Genomic DNA, 19,489 nt, shown 5'->3' with positions numbered 1-19,489 from the left:
CTTTTCCCTCCATGCTGGGCACTGTTCCAGGCCAGGGGTGTATGACCCACTGGGCCGTGCCCCTCTTCCCTCTCATTGTCCACCTCTGGACGCACTTCCACACTTACCCCTGATTTCCCTGCACCCTCTGATCCTGGGGCCCCACCCCAGCTCTCAGTGACGTGCCCTCCCTTTGGTTCCAGGGACTCACAAGTGTGAGTCCAAGGGCTGCCAGGTCCCATTTGCTACAGGTGGTGGCTCCCATCCCCAGCACCCGAGCCAGGGAAAGGCGGGGTTTGCTCTGCAGATCTCGAGCGCACGTGCAGCTCAGATTCGGAATGACAGGTGGGCTCTGACTCAGCCTGCACCGTGCCCCTCCACCTTCTCCCGCCAGGTGCCCTGTGAGGGCGGGGAGGAGAGTGGAGGGACCCCCGGGGAATCTAGGAGTGCGGCCTGGAGTCCGCTGCAAGCTGAAAATTCCTTTGAAGTCCCGTTTTATCTTTCAACTGCATGTGAATTTTTCATTCCAGGCCATAAAATATCCATGTCTGCTTTAATATTAAAGTGTTTAAAATTACTTACCAGTTAAATGACTTAGCTTCTTCCCCCCTCCCCTCCAAATCTCCAAGCAGAAGTGGCAGTGGTGCACTTCAGTGCCCTGCAGATTCCCAGAGCTCCCGACTCCAAGAACCCCCCTCACCTCCAGCTGGTGCCGCCCGCCCTCCCTCCCTCCGCCGCCCCTTTCACTGCAGCCGCGTTCACCCTGCTCTCTGCCCCAAGGAGGAAAATCCTGCCCCGCTGAGAACATTTCCTTGAAGGGCTGAGTTACAAATGCGGGGCTCCTGGCTCCTCTTTACCTTCTTGCTCCAAGTTCCCCGTTCTCAGCTGGAAGGGACGAAAAGAAAGGAACCAGCTGTGGCTGCAGCTGGCAGATAACTATTGTTCTGCCTCTGAGTTTAAGGCATAAGGAAGGCACGTTCCTGCCGCCCACGGGCCTTGCCCTCCGGAGCACGCCTCATCTTGGGCAACCCCAGAGTCCCCCCCACCCCGATTCAGAGGCAATGGCACCCGGAAGCCCGGGGTCTACACTTCCACTGGACTTACACAGCGCCCAGCCCTCCTCCTCTCTTAACAGCCTGCATCTCTTCCCTACTCGCTTTGATGGGACTTCCAGACCTCAGTTCCCTTCCTCCAAGTTCTCCAGGTGGGGCTGAGGCCCAAGGTGGGTGTCTGGATGGGGAGGGAGGGGCCCATGCAGGCAGGCTAGGGAAAAACAAGTCCCACTCTCTTGCTGCCCTTCCAGAAAGAAGCTGAGAGTCAGGGGCCTGATTCAAGTCCCACAAGACCCACAGCGCAAGTCCCCTGGCCTCTAGGGGCCTCCAGTTCGATGCAGAAAATAGGAAAGTTTGGGGGTGGTTTTGGGGATCCCGTGAATGGGGAATGGAATTGGGCTCTACAGCTGGAGGGGTACACTCCATGCCCCAGTCTTGGCGTGCCCAGATCCCTGCGGGACACATCACTGGCATTTACAGTGTGCATGTGCGCGTGCGTGCGTATGTGCGCGTGCATGTTAGCGTTGTGTGCATGTGCGCGCATGCGCGTGCGTGCTGTTAGCGTGTGTGCGTATGCGTGTGTGCGCCTGCGCGCGCACCTGGGCTGGGGGTACGCCACCTCACTCACCGGAGGGTGCTTGCGCTTCCTCCCGGGCCGCCCCACCTTCCGGGCAGTTGTGCTGGGCTCCTGCCGCTCCTCCTTGCCACGAGCCTCCTCCTGCTCCTCTCCCTCCTGTGGGCACAGACACAGCCTGTAAAGCCAGGGCTGGACCCCAGAGCCCTCCCCAGTGTCCCACCCGCAGGGCAGCCACACTTCCAGGGTTGTGCCACGCTGGTCCCCCTGGCAGGGATGGTCTTCACCCGCTTTCTGACTGGCAGAGCTGGGCCACCCCTGAGGGCCGAGTCAACTTTACCCTCAGGGGACTTCAGAGCCGCCCCGCTGCCCCAGCAGAACGCAGCTCTCCCTTGGGTGGACACGTTCTCTGAACCACAGAATCATAACACATGCTCTGACAAAGAATTTGTTTCTGGATATGAGTTTATTTATATGAAAAAAATCTAAAACAAGTACAAAAATGATTAATGCCGTATTTAATGAATCACCTTTATTGAAGAGAATAAAATCACAGGAAGAGAAGCATGACATGTAGCGATGTCTACTGGAAGTACACGCAACCCTTGGAAGGAGGCGTACCACAGACCATGGAGGGCATCACAGCCCCTGTACATACACCTGCCCTGAAGCAGCTGCCACATCGCGTAGGCACTGCATGTGCCTGTTACCCCGCGGGAGCATCTCAGGGACCGTGTCTTGGTTCATCGTGATGCCCGTCCTTCGCTGAATTTTGGACCAGAGTTCGGTTTTGTTACCACCCTTCACCTGGCACATGCCAGGGCCGAGCCCTGCAATGCTTGTCTCGTGGGGCAGACACATAAACCTAGAAAGTCCTCCTGCCTCACTGCTCCAGCCTGGCCACAAACCACCCACAAGTTGCTTCTGACTCAGCCGGCTCCAGCATGACTAATCATGAGCAAAAACTGTGCTGGGGAAGGAGAGAGAAAGGGACCCTGACCCAGCAGAGGCCCCTCAGGCTGCCTGCCATTCGTGCCCTGCATGACGTCAGCAGCCACAGACATCTTCACAGTCCTCCCAGGGGAGGGCGCCAGCCCAGAGCCATGCTGGTGCCACAGAAAAGGGGAGGTGCACGGATTCCCAGGGGATTGAATCGAGGTGGCCCTCAATGTCCCACTCAACTTTCATTTTTTGTGATTTCAAAATAGCTTGTGGTTTGCCACATTAATTTTCAGGTGATGGTGGGACATGCAGATGGAAACCTACTGCGACCCGTCACAGACATGAGACCGATGGGAAGAGTGGCACTGGCCCGCTCTGTCCATCCATCCATTCAAGGCACATCTGGGACAGACCTGCCCAGGAAGGAGATTTAGGAGGGAGATTTAGCATTGCAGCTGAGAGTCCGGGAGCCCTCCGAGGACATATGGGTGGAAGTTGACAGAGGCCCCAGGCCTTAGCACTGAGGGGAGACTCCAGTCAAGTTGCAGGAGGTGGAGAGAGTGTTCAGAGGAGCAGAAAGGGGACGCCGGTGTATTGTGGGTACAAGAAAAAAGGGAGTTGCCAACCCAAGAGGCAAAGTCGACAGATGCAAAGAAGTCGAGCGCAGAGAGATTTGGTTAGAGGTGGAAATGGTCAGCCTCAGAGGGAAGCTGTGCAGAATGACACGGCAATGAGGACCAAGGGGCCGGAGAGGGGCTGGAGAGACAGTTTAAGGAACCCAGCCGAGAAAGGTCTGGAAAAGAAGACAAGGACAGGGAGCCTAGTGCCGGCTGTGGACAGGAGGTGAGGGTCCAGGGTGGTGAGAGAAAGGCTGCCCCAGGACCAGAGACCCTTGAGAGGCTCTTTTCAGGAAAACATGGCAGAGAAACTGTGAGGGCAGAAAGGCCGAGGTGGGGGACAGCCAAGTGGCAGGGAGGCCTCCATGACAGCTCTGTGGGCCTGGACTGGAGGGGGGCCCAGGGCCACATGCCCCATGGTAAGCCAGGCCTGCTGGTGCTGGGCTGTCTTCTGAGACCCTACAGACACCCCCATTTAAGAAACAATCACTTGGATCACACAGAGAGAAAATATTACCAATGCAGCTTAACGTTGGTGAAAGTTCCAACTGAATCTACCCAAGTATAGTGAACTTCAGCTGAGGTGGTGCTTTTGGTCAGGTTACACCACGGCTAAAAGGGCGCCGTCTTGATCGTGCCGACCAGGTAACTCGGCATTTACAACACATCTGGAGGCCACGCAAGGTCGTGGAAAGGCATGGGGCTTAACGCAAAGCAAAATGGGTATGAGCCCGGCTTGGCCATGTGCTAGTTCCAGGACTGTTCTCTCTGAAACTCAGTTTCCTCATCCATAAAATGGGAGTAGGAAGGTGTCCATTCTGCCTGCTTCTCGGGTTTTTAAGAAGACAGATGACTAAGTGGTTCGTACCCTTGCCTGTTTTGTTCACTGCTGAATGCCCAGAGCCTAGAACAGACTCAGCACTTAGTGGGTCCTCCACATGCCCCTCGATGAGAGAGCTTACATATTCTCCGGCAGCAGGAGGCCCACCCAGCCCCTGTACTTGCCTGCAGAGCACTAGGCCACACCTAGCCAAGCCTCTGACCACTGCTCGTGGCCGGGCCCATGGGCCTGGAATGCACAGGTAGCAGCCGAGAGGGGGTGCCGAGGTGGGTCAGGATCAGTCTGGGTGGCCACGGGGTCTGAAAAGACTCCTACCACCCAGAAATTCTGGGCTCTGAACTATTTCTTTAGCACACTGCATCTCTTACAGAAGAGATTCATCTGATTTTCTAACTTTTGCTCTGAACTTATCAGACACGGGAAAGCCAATCAGAGCCTCAGATCAGCACTAAGGAACCACAATTACCAGGCTGCCTGCGCTGACTAAAAACAAAGACACCTGCTGTTTCAGGAGCGCCAAGCCCCAGCTTCCATTAGCATATGGAGAAAGCCTTTGGGGGCCCCTGATAGGCAACCCCTGTGCCATCTGGAGACTTGCTGTCATTCCTCACCTCCACACGCGTGCTCTGCCTGACACACAGGAGATGCTCAGCACATCCTTCCCTGTTGAACTTAATTCAATGCAACACCCCCAAGAGGAAGAGGTGGAAGACCTTGACGCCAGACCATCTGTCCAGGTCCTGGTGTATTGAGAACGGGGAGCCCCCAGGGCCATGTCCTGAGCCTATCCCTCGGGGCCCAAGCGGGGAACGGCACCTGATGCCCAGTCCAACACTCTGCCCTCCGGGACCCCTGGGGTGTGCTTCGGAAAACGAGTCTCCACGAGAGTCCAGGTGGGGAGTCACACCGAGGTCTGAGCGACTCTGGCCCATACCCTTTCCATCTAGCCCCGAAGCACGGCTTTGTGAAAAGCGTGCCGTTTTCGGTCAACGCGTCATTCTTCCGGGATACAGCGACATCGCGGGGCAAAGGGAGGTGGCGATACCTTCAGCTCTGGGTCTGCCTGCATTCACACCCACAAGTGAGAGGGGTAATACACTGAGAAGGGTGAGCAGATGGCTCGGGGCGTGCCCCTCAAGGAGGCGTATCAAGCGGTTCATTCTCGCATCTGTCGTGGGGCCTGTTTCATTCAATATCTTTGCTGATGGGCTGAGCAAAGGAATGTAAAATATGCTTATCAAATCTGCCAGTAGCACTGAGTCGGGAGGCGTCACTAATACTCTGAAAGGGAAGAGTCTGATCCACAGTGACTTGGAGCAGCTGGAAAACAGTAACAAATTCAGCAGGAACAGCCTTGAGCCCAGGTTGGTTTCCTCATCTGTCAAGTGAAGGGGCTGAATTAGTCAGTCCTTCCAGTGGGAGGAGGCAGGAATGGGCAGAAATTCTAGTGAGGTGGGCTTTGGGGCGGGGAGGGGGCAGGCTGGACTTTTTGCTCTGCTATTTACTCCCTAGTCCCTTCGAGCTATTTAACCTCTCTAGTCTAGCGTTCCTCACCTACAAAATGGGGATAATAATATCTACTTCATAGCAATGGTATAACAATTAATTGAGGTAATATATGGAAAGCTGACGCATGAGAGTCACTCAAGAATCGCTAACTTCCTCCGCTCCCAGGTCCCGACCAGAACTGTTCACAAACGTGCATCCCTGCCTCCTCCCCGTCCCTCCCCACCCCCATGCAAACCCCAGCTCACTGCCCAGCATATGCAGCCATCACTCAGTGTACAGACAAACCCCCACATCTGGCTGGTACCGCCGCAGTGAGATACTCAGGAACACTGGGGCTCCGCGATCCTTCCAAAATGCAAAGCTGATTACGTCACTCCACAGAGCTTAAGCCCTTGCTGAGGGGGCTCCCAGGGCCCTGCAGGATCAAGCCAAGCTCCTTGGCCCCGGTGAAGAAAGGCCCTAGGATCTGGCCGGCACTTCCCACCCATCGTAAACCGACCACGCCAGGTGCAAATGTGGGCTGCTCCCTCCCTGGGACATTGGCACAGACCCTTGCTTCTGCCTCACTTTTCCAACCTCACTTCCTAGATTCCCTTCCCCTGGGCCCCTCCTTCCCATACCCCACCTAGACTGAGTCTATGGGTCCTTCCTCTCCCATAGCACCCACTATCCAGCACTGCAACTGCCAGCTATCATCATGACCAAGCCAGAAGCCCCTCGAGGAAAGGAACTCTGTCTTATTCACCTTGGCTTCGTCCCCAGTGCCTAGAGCGATGCACCTGGCACAGGGCAGGCACTCAAAATACTTGATGAGTGACTGTCACATAGTAGATGTTCAATAAACAAGTCCATACACACAGAGAGAGGCACGTGTACGAATCCACAAACGTGCACGAATACAGCCAAGCAGGAGGATCCAGAGCCGTTCTCACCTTTATGACTCAAAGTCAGGAAACAGGATGACTAAAACGTATTTTCTAGTCTTAAACATAATCATGTCACTTCAATTTATGTAACGCTTTACAGTTTTCAAAGCCCCTCTGCATTTGGTGGCCTGTTAGATTAGGTGGTTACCATCAGCCTCTCTCAACTTCTGAGGCTATGATTTGACCTACATTTTAACACAGCTCACTGGGTGGATTATTTTAGGCCACACACAACTTCGCATTCTGAGGAGCTGGGCCACGATGACAATAATCTCACATTGGTACAGTACATGGTAATTAACAAAGCATTTTCACGTACGTGATTTCAATTTACTCTTATGCTTTACAGAAAGTAGAGCTGGTTTTATTTTTTTCCATTACGCAGGCGGGAAATATGAAGCTCAGAGTGGTTACCTAACTTTCAGAGATCAGAGAGCCAGCAAGGGAGGCCTTTAGAACCAAAATTTAAATCTTTTGATCCCCAGCCCTCGGGTCTTTCCACAGCAACATGCCACCATACCCTACGATGCCGTGTGCCCCTGACACGTGCACATATGCACGACGAGGAGCAGCCAGGCAAGCCAAGGTAAAGGTATGCTCTGGCATTCACACGCATACATCCACACGCAGTTGTCTCAGGGGCCTCATGCCTAGACGGGGACCCCTCCCGCTAAGAGAGACACATCCCACGAGGCCCTCACCCAGAGCCAGCCGGCCAGCCAGACATACGTGCTCCCTTCAGAGCGTACACCGGATGCTACTGACCCAGCATCCGCTGAGCAGATGTCTCAAGTTGGTGTTTGAGTCAAGGGGATGAACTTGCCGGATCTAGCCGGCCACTTGCCCGGGCCCCCTGGGACAAGAAGCACGTACAGCCTTTGCCAGCTGGCTGGCTGGCCTCCCAGGGCCTGTCTGTGGTCGTGGAATTCAGCGAGACGAATTGGCTTCTCTGGCAGGCAGAGCCCCGTTCTGGGTGCCTGAGTACCAGGCCCACGACTCCGCAGAGCACCCCGCACACACGCGCGCACACATGCACACGCACACGCATGGCAGGCCCAGGCCGGGCCGCAGGGTGAGCTGCAGGAGGACGGGCGGGGAGGGCAGGGGCACCGGGAATTGCTGTAGGTGCTCCCACTTCCACACAGCCCTCCCAAGCCCCCCGGCTTTTCTGCTCTCGGTCACCTCCCAAAGCTCATCAGTCCTTTGTTTCAACTACTCAACAATATTCAACAGATATTCACTGACTGCTCAGTGGGCTTCATATTATAATTATCGAGGAAGGTCTTCCATGACTCCCAAAAGGCCATGCTCCCAGAAGGCAGCGTCCGTGTCCTGATGGCCCCTCCGACACCCGCACAGCTCCCAGGCACCTGCGCACTGTGGGCTTTCCCCAGGCCCTCCGCACCCCGTGCACCTTGCTGGGGCCTCACCGCCTTCCGGAACGGAGACTCCCCCCAGCACATACCCAGCCCACTGCAGCCCAGCCGTGCCCACCCCTGTGGTCCTAGGGCCACCATAAGGCCAGGCCCATGGATGTGCTCAAAAACATTTACTGAGCACCAGCTATGTACCAGATATAAAGATAAGCAAACAGGGAACTCAGTTCAGAGGGAGAGACAACACATAAACACACAAGTGCCTGTGCTGTGCTGAGGGCTGGGATGGAGCGCGGCCGCTCTGCTAGCAGCCACCCCAAGCCCCCTTGCCCTCGCTCCTTCAGCAGCCCACCCGGGCTCTGCACAGCCCACCATCTCCTTCCCACCCCACTGGCCACCCTCCCTTGGTGGACGGAAAGAATCCAGAAAAATCTACTTCGTAGCCACGTGACTGTTACCAAGTTTCTCAACCTCTCTAAGCCTCAACTCCCTATCTGTAAAGTGGGGATCCTCCAGCTACTGTGAGGATTGGGTGAGTTAATTGCCCGGCAAAGGAAACTCCTTTGGACGCCCTTCCACACCGTGCACATGCTAAGTGGGGTGATTGCAAGTAACAGCCCTAATAGCCCTGTGGCTCTCCGCAGAGGCAGCTGCAGGACATGACCAGGCCCTGTGCCCAGTCCAGGTGCCAGAAAGGAAGGATATCTTCCCATTTCTCAGTCATCCTGGGACACCCACTCTTGCTCAGCTCCCCGCCGGCCCTCTTCCCTTTGCAGAGCTGAGCTCAGCTTCCCCGCCCAGGCCCTGTGGGGCCTGCTTCTTGGCCGGGATGGGCTCCAACCCCAGCCCAGACCTGAGGGACCTTGGGCCCGGCCGTGGCCCCGCATGCGAGCCTCTGAAGGTAGCACAGCCCCTGCCATCAGCAGTTAGGTCATCCTGGGACTTCCCTGGTGGCACAGCAGTTAAGAATCCACCTGCCAATGCAGGGGACACGAGTTCGAGCCCTGGTCCGGGAAGATCCCACATGCTGCGAAGCAACAAAGCCTGTGCGCCACAACTACTGAGCCTGCGCTCTAGAGCCCGCGAGCCACAACTACCGAAGCCCACGTGCTTTAGGGTCTGCGTGCCGCAACTAATGAGCCCACGTGCTGCAACTACTGAAGCCCAGGTGCCTAGAGCCCGTGCTCTGCAACAAGAGAAGCCACCGCAATGAGAAGCCTGCGCACCACAATGAAGGGTAGCCCCCCCCTCGCTGCAACTAGAGAAAGCCCGCACGTAGCAACGAAGACCCAACGCAGCCAAAAAAAAAAAAAAAAAAAAAGGAGTTAGGTCATCCTGCAACTTGCCTCAGTTTTGCTTCTGTTCAGTGGGTAAAGGGAGAGGGGGCCATAGGCCGTGGGCTCTCAGGGGACTTTAAACCCACACCATTCACACCCTCGTCTGCATTGTCCCCACTCTTCTCCCATGCCTCTCAGTCCTCGGGCTGCAGTGGATCGTCACCACACATGTGCAGATAGGTTGGTAGACAGAGAGATAGGTAGATGGGGAGGAAGGTACGTAGGTAGGTAAATAGACAGCTGGTTAACGATCCAAAATAAATTACAACCCTCAATCCGTGCCCCTGTGTTGCCCGCTCACACACACCACCTCACGGAAATCCCTCATGTCGCTGCTCAGCAGTCACCTAGCTGAGTCCACGTTCACACACAGGCCTATCTCCAGAGTCCAACTGACCCCCACTTAAGACTGTACTGACTGCAGAGTTAAACTTGACATGTAATAGCGGTTAACTTAGAGAATTTTAGAGAACCCGAACCCTAAAATGGAGGTCCCAGTCAGCTCTGGGGTGGGCGCTGTTTACATCACTTGCCTGCTCTCCATGCGCAAGCATCTAATCGACTCCACTGAGCTAAAAACGGACACGCCATTATTATTATTAGCTGTGTTCCCGAAGAGGTAAGGGCAAAGCTGCCTTTACTGGAACTGTTTAAATGTGTAAGAGGGACGCTCCCTCAACGACCCCTATAGTGACGATTATAAAGCAAAGAGCAGGCCGAGTGACCGTGTGTGGGCATCTGAGTGCTCTAAGGGCAGGGCATGCCCGGGGCGGGCACCGGATCTGTGGGCCAGCAAGAACAGCTGAGCGTGGAGCCGGGGGAACCCCACCCAAGGATGCCCTTGAACTTCAGAACTGGAGTGCAGGAAGTGGTCGGCGCCCGAGGGAAATCAGTACGCCAGGCCTCTGGGTTGGACCTAGGTGAGAAGGGAGGAGCCCTGGCCACAGCACTGGCCATACGTGCATACGTATACACACAGGCATGCACACACACACACACACACACACACGGGCACACTTGCTGTGCTCCCCCAGCACAAATACGTACCCCCCAACAGGCGCTTCTCCTACCCAGTAGGAGAGGGTGAGCTCAGGGCGAGCCGTCCAGGAGCGGCCTCCTTCCTCCAGAGGGCAGGCATGGCTTACCCATCCTTGTATCTTCCTATCCCCTTCCCTTTACTAGGTCCTCCAGCAAGGTATATTCAGTTCACCCAACAAACTCGTGGAGCCCTACTATGTGCCAGGTACCTGGAAAGGTACCTAAGTCTGAAAAGGAGGAAAGGAGGGAAGGAGGAAGGAGGAAGGGAAACAAGCAACGTGTCCACAGCAGTGTCTTCCACACGTAAGAGTATGTACCTGGTGTGTGTGTGTATGTGCATGCACACGTACAGCCAGTCACACATGCTAGCCTGTGTACGTAAGCTCCTGCTGGACATGAAGTGCTCCCAACAGCGACCCCAGGGCAAGAGCACTGCTATGCAGAGAAAAGCATTCTCTGACCATCCCGACTTTCAGAAGAAACTTGGACAGGACTATGGAACATCACAGCTGGGAGGCACCCTCCATTCCATCCCCCTTCACATAGGAGGCAGCCTGAAAGGCACAGGAGCCTGGGTTCGAATCCCAGCACCACTACTTACTAGCTGTGTGACCTTAGACAAGTGACCTAACCTCTCTGAGCATCAGTTTAGTCTTTAATAAGATAGAGTGATGAAAATAACAGAGCCTACCTTATGGAGCAGTTGTAAGAATGAAATAAGATAATGCGAGTACAGAGCTTAAAAGAGCACCTGGCAGACAGTCAGCACTCAATGCATCTGTTATGTTTCTAAGGCCCGAGGAAAGAGGGGAACAGCAAGATCAGGGGCCCAGCCCGGGGCTTGGACTCCTGGCCAGGCACTGATTCACATTTGGGGATCTGAGGAGGCCCTTCCAGCCCCGGGCTTGGAATGCTCTTGGTCCCCCGTCCTGCTCCCTCTGCCCCCCTCTCTCCCCTCTACACAGGGCCTGGCACCATATCTCCATGATCCCCTCTGAGCCAGAACCAAGGCTCCTGGACTTCCTGATGCTCACCTCCCTTCCCATCTCTCATAAGGCCAGCTCCCCCTCCTTTTTCTGTGGCCAGAGTCCCAGGGCTCAGCATCCCTCCTCGCCCCGCCCCCACACCGAGCCTGCCTCCTCCCAGGCTCCCCAAGCTGCCCCGTCCCTGCCCAACACATGGACAGTAGGGCTGGGGAGGCTGCTGGGCAGGTGCCACGAGGACACCACATACACAGGCCTCTGCACTGCCGAGCACAGGCGCGGCCGCCTCAGCCTACCTCGCACAGCTCTGCACCCTGCCTGTTTGATCAGGGCGCTGGGATTGTCCTCCTGTGAAGGGGTCTTATCCACTCTCATTTCCTCTCCATCCTACCCACAAGATACTTCCTGAGCACCTACTGTGTGCTAGTCAGGCCCTGAAGATCCACCCAGACGACGGTGGCTGGGGTCCTGCCCTCCTGGGGCAGCTGCGGGGGCTGGATATTATCCACACCAGTACTTCTCAAATCCCCTAGAGGGCTGGTAAAAACAAGGATTGCTAGGTCCCCTCCCCAGAGTTTCTGATTCAGCAGGTCTAGGGTGGGGCCCGAGCTTTTGCATTGCTAAGCCTTCCAGGTGCCGCTGGTACCGCTGATTTAGGGATCACATTTTGAGAACCAAGGGTTCTCTCTGTAATTCAAGACAGACTGAAGCCAGGGCTTTGATCAGAGAGGAGAGAAAATTAGGGAAAGGGCACATCAGTCAGAGGAAGCAGCATAAACAAAGGCCTGGCAGCTCCAGGAAGTACTGGAGGGAAAGGTACAGGGAGGCGTGGCCGGTGGGGGGGGGAGGGGCAGGCGGGAAGGGCACATGGGGCCAGGTGGTGAAGGGGCCAGTGGGCAGCCACACCCCTGCCCTCTGGCTCACCAAACAGTTCCTTTGTGCCAGGTGCCCCTGGAAACTCTGCCAGACTCCTTGGGCTGTGGCCCAAACCCATCTTCCACTCTGCAGCCACACGGCACCCCTGCCCCAGGCCTGGCTTTCACGGGCTGCCGTGGGCGGCTGTCAGCGTCTCTGCCTGCCCTCCTGGGGGCTGCAGGGGAACCAGCCCAGCGGTGCCAGGGAGGTGTACCAGGTGAGCCAGCACGCACACCGGGGAGAGCGCCCCCCACACCCCAGCCCCCATCTGTCAGCTCCCTCTATCAGCACCAGCTCCGGGCCTGGGTGTGTGTTTGTTGCCTCTTGAGCCAGAACAGTTACTATGGGTGGATAATAATAGCCATCGTAATCCCTCATAATTGGACCAGACTTTGCTGTTTGCAGGGCACTCGCTCCATGCCCGTGACCTCATCTGACTTCCACAACCACCCCATAAAACAGGCACAGCTAGAGTTACTATCCCCATTTTACAGCTGAGCAAACGCAAGCCCAGAGGGCCTGAAGCCACATCTCCAATAAGTGACATCTTCAGGCCTGGGGCCCGGGACTCGGGACTCTCTGTCCAGTGCTTTTTCCCTGTCCTGAACTGTCATGATGGAGAGCCTGTCTGCGGCTCTCCATGGGAGGGGCCGGGGGCTCTGCGGCCCAGGGAAGCCCTGTCCAGTAACAGGAGAAATGTGGCTCGGCTGCCCCTCCTCCTCCAACTGGGGGGCGGGGGGCAGCTGACCACCAACTGCAAGTGCATGGACACAGACCTGTGTCAGCACCAGTCGGGACATCGGACCGGGGGAGGGGTCAGGGTCACCTAATCTAACGGAGGAGCAAAGCCAGGCCCAAGGAGGGAAGGGAATTATCCATGGCCACAGCTGCCACTCAAGAGCACAGGTGGGTGCGGGTGGCCCTGACTCTATGGCGGCAGAGTCTGGGTCTGCTGCCGCCTGCGTCCGCGGGATCGGAAAGAAAGGGACTGACCTGTAAGCCCTAGGAGCCCCACCCAGTGGGCTGCAGCACGCACTTTCCTCCCAGCTTGGGGGTATACACGGTCCCCAGTCCCGTGGCACTCTGCAGGATCCTGGGCTGGAAAGACAGGCGTCTGGGCTTCGTGCACGCATCCGCGCACGTGCGTGCCTGTGTGTGTGTGTGTGTGTGTCCGTAACCATGCAGGTGGGGCAGTGAAAAAGACTCCGATACAGGAGAGCAGGCTCTCATCTGGACCCCCCACTGATAAGCTGGGCTCAGCTTCCTCATCTCCAAACCAGGGCCATCTGTCCTTGCCCCACTTGTTTCAAGGGCTGTCCTCAAGGACCAAATGGATGGAAACCACCCAGAAGGCAGAAACTGGCTCTAAGAATGAGCAAGCCCAGAAGGAGCTGAGCACGCGCGGCGGGAGGGTGGGCAGGGAGCAGGTCTCAGAACTGCCGCTGATGGCGGATCACCAGAGCTGACCCCCTCAGAGCGCTCAGTGGTCCCACACCTGGTGTCAGGTGTCCACCCTGGTTCCAGGAGGACAAACTGTGCCCCAGAAGCTCTCAGATACCACCAAGTATCACCACCCCTCACTGCCGCTCAGGGAGAGGAGAACAGGCAGAGGGAACTGCGGGGACCAGGGCATGGCAGACGGGACGCCCCGGGAAGGCCGTTGGCTGGTGCAGCTTCCCTGGAAGGGTGGCGGCAGGGTCTACCGTTCCACAGAAGGGAAAAAGAGTCCACGTGCTGGGGATTCGAATGGCTTTGCCTACAGGTGGACACGGCTTGGTGAGGTCCCGAGGTTGCCTGTCGAAAGCCGGCAGGGACACCTACCAGTCTGCTGGCATCTCCTCTAACTGATTTAGGCCCATTCTGGACTTGAGCAGAAGGGTGAAGAGGTCACCCCTCATGGGGCTCCAAAAACAAGGAGGTCACTAGCTCCATGGCCAGAAGTGACACTTGCTCAGCGCCAGGGATGGGGCAGGGGAGGGAAATCACCATCTCCACTGTGACTGGTGCCACCCTGAGCACACAGCACACAGCACACAGCGCGCCATGCACCGCGGTGAGCCTCGCTGTCTGTGCCGCCGGGGGAGCCCTCACGAGGCCTCCCATCTACAGAGCCCCCTGAACTTGTCTTTGGCCTCCCCAAAGCTACTAATCCCCCTGGGGAAACAGAGGCAGCTAACCCAGGTAAAGTGACTCACCTGAGGACACACAGCTAGTAAGAGGCCGATCCAGAAAGGAAGCCAGATGTGAGGACCCTGCAAGGCCAGCCCTAACAATCGCACACGCCTGGGGTCTGAAGCTCTGCTCACACACCACGGGGGTTGAAGACTGGGTCCCGGAGCCTGACCACCAGGATTTAACCTCTCCAAGCCTCAGTTTGCTCATCACCAAAACAGGGAGATAGATCTTCCCTACAGGCCCGTGTGAGGACGGAGCGGCGCGGTCCAGCGCCCAGCACCCCCAGCAGAGCCGGCTGCTCACCTTGCGCTCCTCCTCCCCCCGCTCCGGAGCGGGGCCGCTGGCGTCCCCGGGGCCGCTGGCGGGCATCGCGGGCAGCTGGGCGGTGGGAGGCAGGCTGGGGCTGCGCGGGGCTGGGGGGCTGCTGGCCTCTGGGGAAGGAATTATCGTGGTCTTGGTAAGCAAGAGTTAAAACTTAAACATAGATCCCGGCGCCGAGGGTGAAACGCGGCCTCAGGCTGTCTGTGGGGCTGGGCTTCCCGTGGCTCCACCTGTGGGGGGAAGAGAAGAGGGGTCAGCAGGGCAAGCCACCTCCACCCCAGGCCCCAGCTGACAGCCACCGGCTCCCAGGGCCAGACCCTCGGCCCCGGGGCCCCGCTGGCCTGAGTCCTTTTCCCAGGCGCAGGCCGACCCGGCACCCAGCGATGCGGGCACCCAGCGATGCGGGCACCGAGGCCGAATCGGCAGGAGGGCCGCACCTGCCTCCAACGCGCGACAGTTGCCGAGGCACAGTGGGCGCCACTTGTGGGACTTCCAGCCGCCTCCCGCCCCCTCCCGTCTCTTCATTCACGGCTGTTCTTTCCTTTGAAAGCTTCCCGCAGCCTCCCCCCCCGCCCCCCCGGGAAATCCCAGAGGTCCCCAGCCGGCTACATTTTCCTTCTGATCTGTCCTCCCCGCGCCCCTACCCCCACCCCGCCCCCACCACGTGGAGGAAGTGAGCCGCAGTCACAGGATGTAGTGAGATGAATGTCACCTCACTTTAGGGCCGGCGCCTGGGCCCGGAGAAGGCTGAGGGTGAACCCGGACTGCGGCCAGGCTGAAGGCCTGGGTTTGCAGGGCTGTCCAGGGGACGCCCCGGGGTGGGGCGGGGGGCGAGGCGGCAGCCGCACGGAGCGAGGGAGGATGCCAGGCCGCTCCCCCGGCACCCCGCGAACCAGCCCCACCTGCCTTGGGGGACTGTGGGCTCCAGGGGGCCCTGCGAACGCACATGGCTGAATTTTAGGGGCTTTTCGGCCTCCCTGCTTCAGGTGCGGGCCTCTCGCCAGTGAACTAACAAAGGCTGGGCCACAGGCCTCAGCTGGGGCGGGGGCGGGGGGGGGGGTCGCGGCTTCACCCCCTTGGTTCGGAGGAGCCGCAGAGAGATCTCCGGCTCTTCGCCCCCCAGGAGGAGCCTGGGCCCAGCCCCTGCCTCCGAGGGCCAGCCAGCACGGGGAGGGGCCTGACAGGAGGAGGAAAGTGGGAGGCAGGCTGGATCCGGGCCCACCCACACCCTTCCACTTCCAGTTCCCGGTTCTGCTTCCCCCGCTCCCCACCCCCCCAACTCCAGGGCTGCTTCTCCCATCCCCCTCCAGCCAGAGCTCCCTGGAAAACCAGGAACCGGAGAAGGCGCAGGCTTGGGTCTCCCACGGGTGCAGCCCCTCCCCAGGGATGGGCGCTGGGCTGGGAGGTGGGGGGGTGTGGAGGGGGAAGCTGGCGCTGGGAGGAGCCTCCTTAGGGCCCGGACACGAGGGGCCCCATAAGTTAGAGCCTGGACAGGCTGAAGGTGCTCCCACCCCCCACCCCCCCACCAGGTGAGCCCTAAGGAAGCCGCAGGTGTAGCGCTGGTCCAGGCTGGGCGCAGTGCTGGGCCGAGGAACGTCTGCTCTGTGGGTTCAGGAGGGAGAGCAAATCCGTGTGTCCCATGCGGTGCAAAGCCCGGGACGGGTCTTCCTCTTTGGGCAGCTACAAGTATTAGTACCGTCTACTATTGAATCTAAGGCTGCAAAAGGCTAAGGCTTACCCGTGCTTCAGTATCAGGGCAGAGGCTTGAATCCAGATCTCTGACTCTAGGGCTCTGAGGGCGTCTCTATGAAGCTCCGTCCCCCAGCTTACACCACCCCACAGAAACAACCCCGAGAGCCCATCAGACAACCGGGCCAACCCAGAACTCCACAAGGCTTCTGACCGTCATCAGCCAGCCCGCGAGTCCCCCTCAAACCCACCCCTTGTCTGTTAGCACAGATCCCCGATCACCCACCACATCAAAATCTTCCAAAGGATGGGCAAGCTGAGAGAGGCAGGGTAGGCTGGGAAGAACACTGAACCCGGGAAGAACTTCTCTGGCCCTTAGCTTCCTCATCCATAAAATGGAAGAGGTCGACTAGATGATCTTCGAGAACGTCTCCTAGCCCTGCCCTGCCAGGCTGTTGAGGCCCCAAAGGCAAAGGGCAGGATCCTACGAGGCTGGGCCATCTCCAGGAGCCCCGAGAGCCCTAGAATGGAGTCCGAGCCAGGCACAGAGTACGTCAGGGGCAGACAGCCCTCTCCCGGGTATGTGTCTCAATGCTGCCCTGAGGCCTAGAAACATCCAGGGGCTTCTGTAAGAAAAAGCTTTCAGAGAACCTCTGGCGGCTAGTGACAAGAGGAAGGAAGCAGGAGGGAAACGCAGAACATCGCAGGGTGTTGACCCCGACGGCAAACACCCCGGAAAGGAAAGGAAAGGCTCTTTCCTCCGCCCCTTCCTCTGCTCACCCCTCCGACATGAGCTGCACGCTGTCTCACAGCAAACACAGCTGACCTGGGTCAGTCTTTCGGTTCCTTTGTGTAACTCAATGGAACAGCCTTGTCAGTAAGTGTCCCTCAAAGCCACCCAGCATCGTCTAAGACCATCCAGCACATGGCTGGGCAGGCCATGCACTGCACAGCTCCAGAGCCCACCGTGGTGGCCAAGTTCTAGGCCTGAACACAGCGCTTCCCGCCAGTCCTTAGAAGCTTCCTTCTTCTCCCAAGCAGTCCTGCCGAGGGAAAAGACCTGCTCTTGGGCCCACGGTCCCAACACAGCAGCGTGTGTCTACCGTGACATGACGGCCCTGCTGCTCCTGGCACCAAAGCGTCCTCCTCACGCATGCCAAGGGCTGCACCACAAAACCACCACCAAATAAAAACCCTTGCCAAGAGCCCTACCCCCACAACAGGCAGCTTTTAGTTTCTCCTTCATACTGCTAACATCCACAGTGGCCATGAATAATTTTAGAACAACTTAAAAAAAGTTGTTTTGAGGAATCCTATCATGAAAATGTCTTGGTATAGCGACTGACATGGTCACCATCCTCACCGCTCCAGTTACAAAACTGCTGTGGAAAAGGAATGGGATTTTGATTCTACACACCCAAGGGCGCTACCTTCTAAATCCAACGTAGTAGAAAGATTTTTTTAAAGAAGACATAAAGGGACTTCCTTGGTGGTCCAGTGGTTAAGACTCCATGCTCCCACTGCAGGGCGCACGGGTTCGAACCCTGGTTGGGGAACTAAGATCCCGCATGCCACATGGTGCAGCCAAAAAAAAATAAAATAAAGAAGACATAAAGTCACAAGATTGGGTTGAACAGAGAGGAGACACCACCAACAAGATGTGGGGGTCTGGAAAGCAGATTTGTGGCAGGCAAATTTCAGACAGCACATGACAAGTGATTTATAACAGAGTCCTTTAAAGACACGTGGCATGATAGCACCACGTATCTCCGGGACCAGGGGTGAAGAGGATGCATGAGTGAAAATAAAAAGGATCGAATGAAAGAAGTAAGATCCCTAAATCCACCTCCCCCAGAAGTCTGAGATTTACTCTCCAGAGAGCACAAAACAGAGGGTCTTTGCGCAGAGAGTCGACAAGCACCGTTGACAGCAAGAGTCATAAACAAAAACCAAGGAGATGAAGGTTATTTTCAACGCTGAGGTTGAGTCCCCCAGGCTAGTCCCCCACTGGGCTCCTAGAATAGTGGCAGCCAGACCTTACCTTCTTCTCTGGGGAATCTTACCAGTGCAAGAAGAAAGGCCTAAGGATACAGATATTGACACCAGAACCCAAATGGTTTCCAAATGGCTTGTTTAGGTCAGCCAATGCGGATCTGCAAGTCAGCCAGCTTCCAATCAGCTTTTTAGTCCCCTGTTCTTAACCCTAAAAGGACAACCAAGGACCACTAGACATCCGAGGGAAGACTCCAACTTGCAGTGCTTCCACCATGGAAGGGCGCCACCATGCCCTCTACCACTGAACTTTTTTTTTTTTTTAATTGAAGTAGAGTTGATTTACAACGTTGTGGCAATCTCTACTGCACAGCACAGTGACTCAGTTATACACACATACGCATTCTTTTTTATACTCTTTTCCATTATGGTTTATCCCAGGTTATTGAATATAGTTCCCTGTGCTATACATTAGGACCTTATTGTTTATCCATTCTAAATGTAATAGTTTGCATCTACCAACTCCAAACTCCCAGTCCATCCCTCTCCCTCTCCGCTCCCTCTTGCCAACCACAAATCTGTTCTCTATGTCTATGAGTCTGTTTCTGTTTTGTAGATAGGTGCATTTGTGCCTTATTTTAGGTTCCACATATAAGTGATATCATATGATAGTTGTCTTTCTCTTTCTGAGAAAGTATGATAATCTTAGTGGATAGGATGATAATACTGTCACTTAGTATGACAATCTCATGTTGCTGCAAATGGCCTTTTTTGTTCTTTTTTATGGCTGAGTAGTATTCCATTGTATATATGTACCACATCTTTATCCATTCACCTGTCGATGGACATTTAGGTTGTTTCCATGTTTTGGCTATTGTGAACAGTGCTGCTATCAACACAGGGGTACATGTATCTTTTGGGGGTTTTCTTTGTTTTTTTGTTTAACATCTTTATTGGAGTATAATTGCTTTACAATGGTGTATTAGTTTCTGCTGTATAACAAAGTGAATCAGCTATACATAAATATATATCCCCATATCTCCTCCCTCTTGCGTCTCCCTCCCTCCCTCCCTGTCCCACCCCTCTAGGTGGTCACAAAGCACCGAGCTGATCTCCCTGTGCTATGCAGCTGCTTCCCACTAGCTATTTTACATTTGGTAGTGTATATATGTAAATGCTACTCTCTCACTTCATCCCAGCTTACCCTTCCCCCTCCCCGTGTC

General features: G+C 56.3%; 1 protein-coding gene across 5 annotated transcripts in view; it reads right to left on the bottom strand.

Moving 5' to 3' along the window:
• DNMT3A (DNA methyltransferase 3 alpha) overlaps window positions 1–19,489 on the bottom strand; it is a 106,517-nt gene that overhangs the window by 64,023 nt on the left and 23,005 nt on the right. For 3 of the 5 annotated variants that reach the window (XM_060309777.1, XM_060309776.1, XM_070046888.1), the window contains exons 2-3: window positions 14,568–14,815; window positions 1,660–1,764 (exon numbers count right to left, since the gene is read on the bottom strand). In XM_060309777.1, the coding sequence (XP_060165760.1) occupies window positions 1,660–1,764; window positions 14,568–14,633 (171 nt within the window). In that variant the 5' untranslated portion in view covers window positions 14,634–14,815. Of the gene's footprint in view, window positions 1–1,659; window positions 1,765–14,567; window positions 14,816–15,022; window positions 15,042–16,323; window positions 16,429–19,489 lie in introns of those variants that run through there. The other 2 variants (XM_060309775.1, XM_060309778.1) reach the window with 2 other exon arrangements.

The sequence above is a fragment of the Globicephala melas genome, chromosome 12 (assembly GCF_963455315.2).
Source record: "Globicephala melas chromosome 12, mGloMel1.2, whole genome shotgun sequence".
NCBI lineage: Eukaryota > Metazoa > Chordata > Mammalia > Artiodactyla > Delphinidae > Globicephala > Globicephala melas.
Note: the sequence above shows the minus strand (reverse complement) of the source record. Positions and strands in the feature narration are given on the sequence as shown.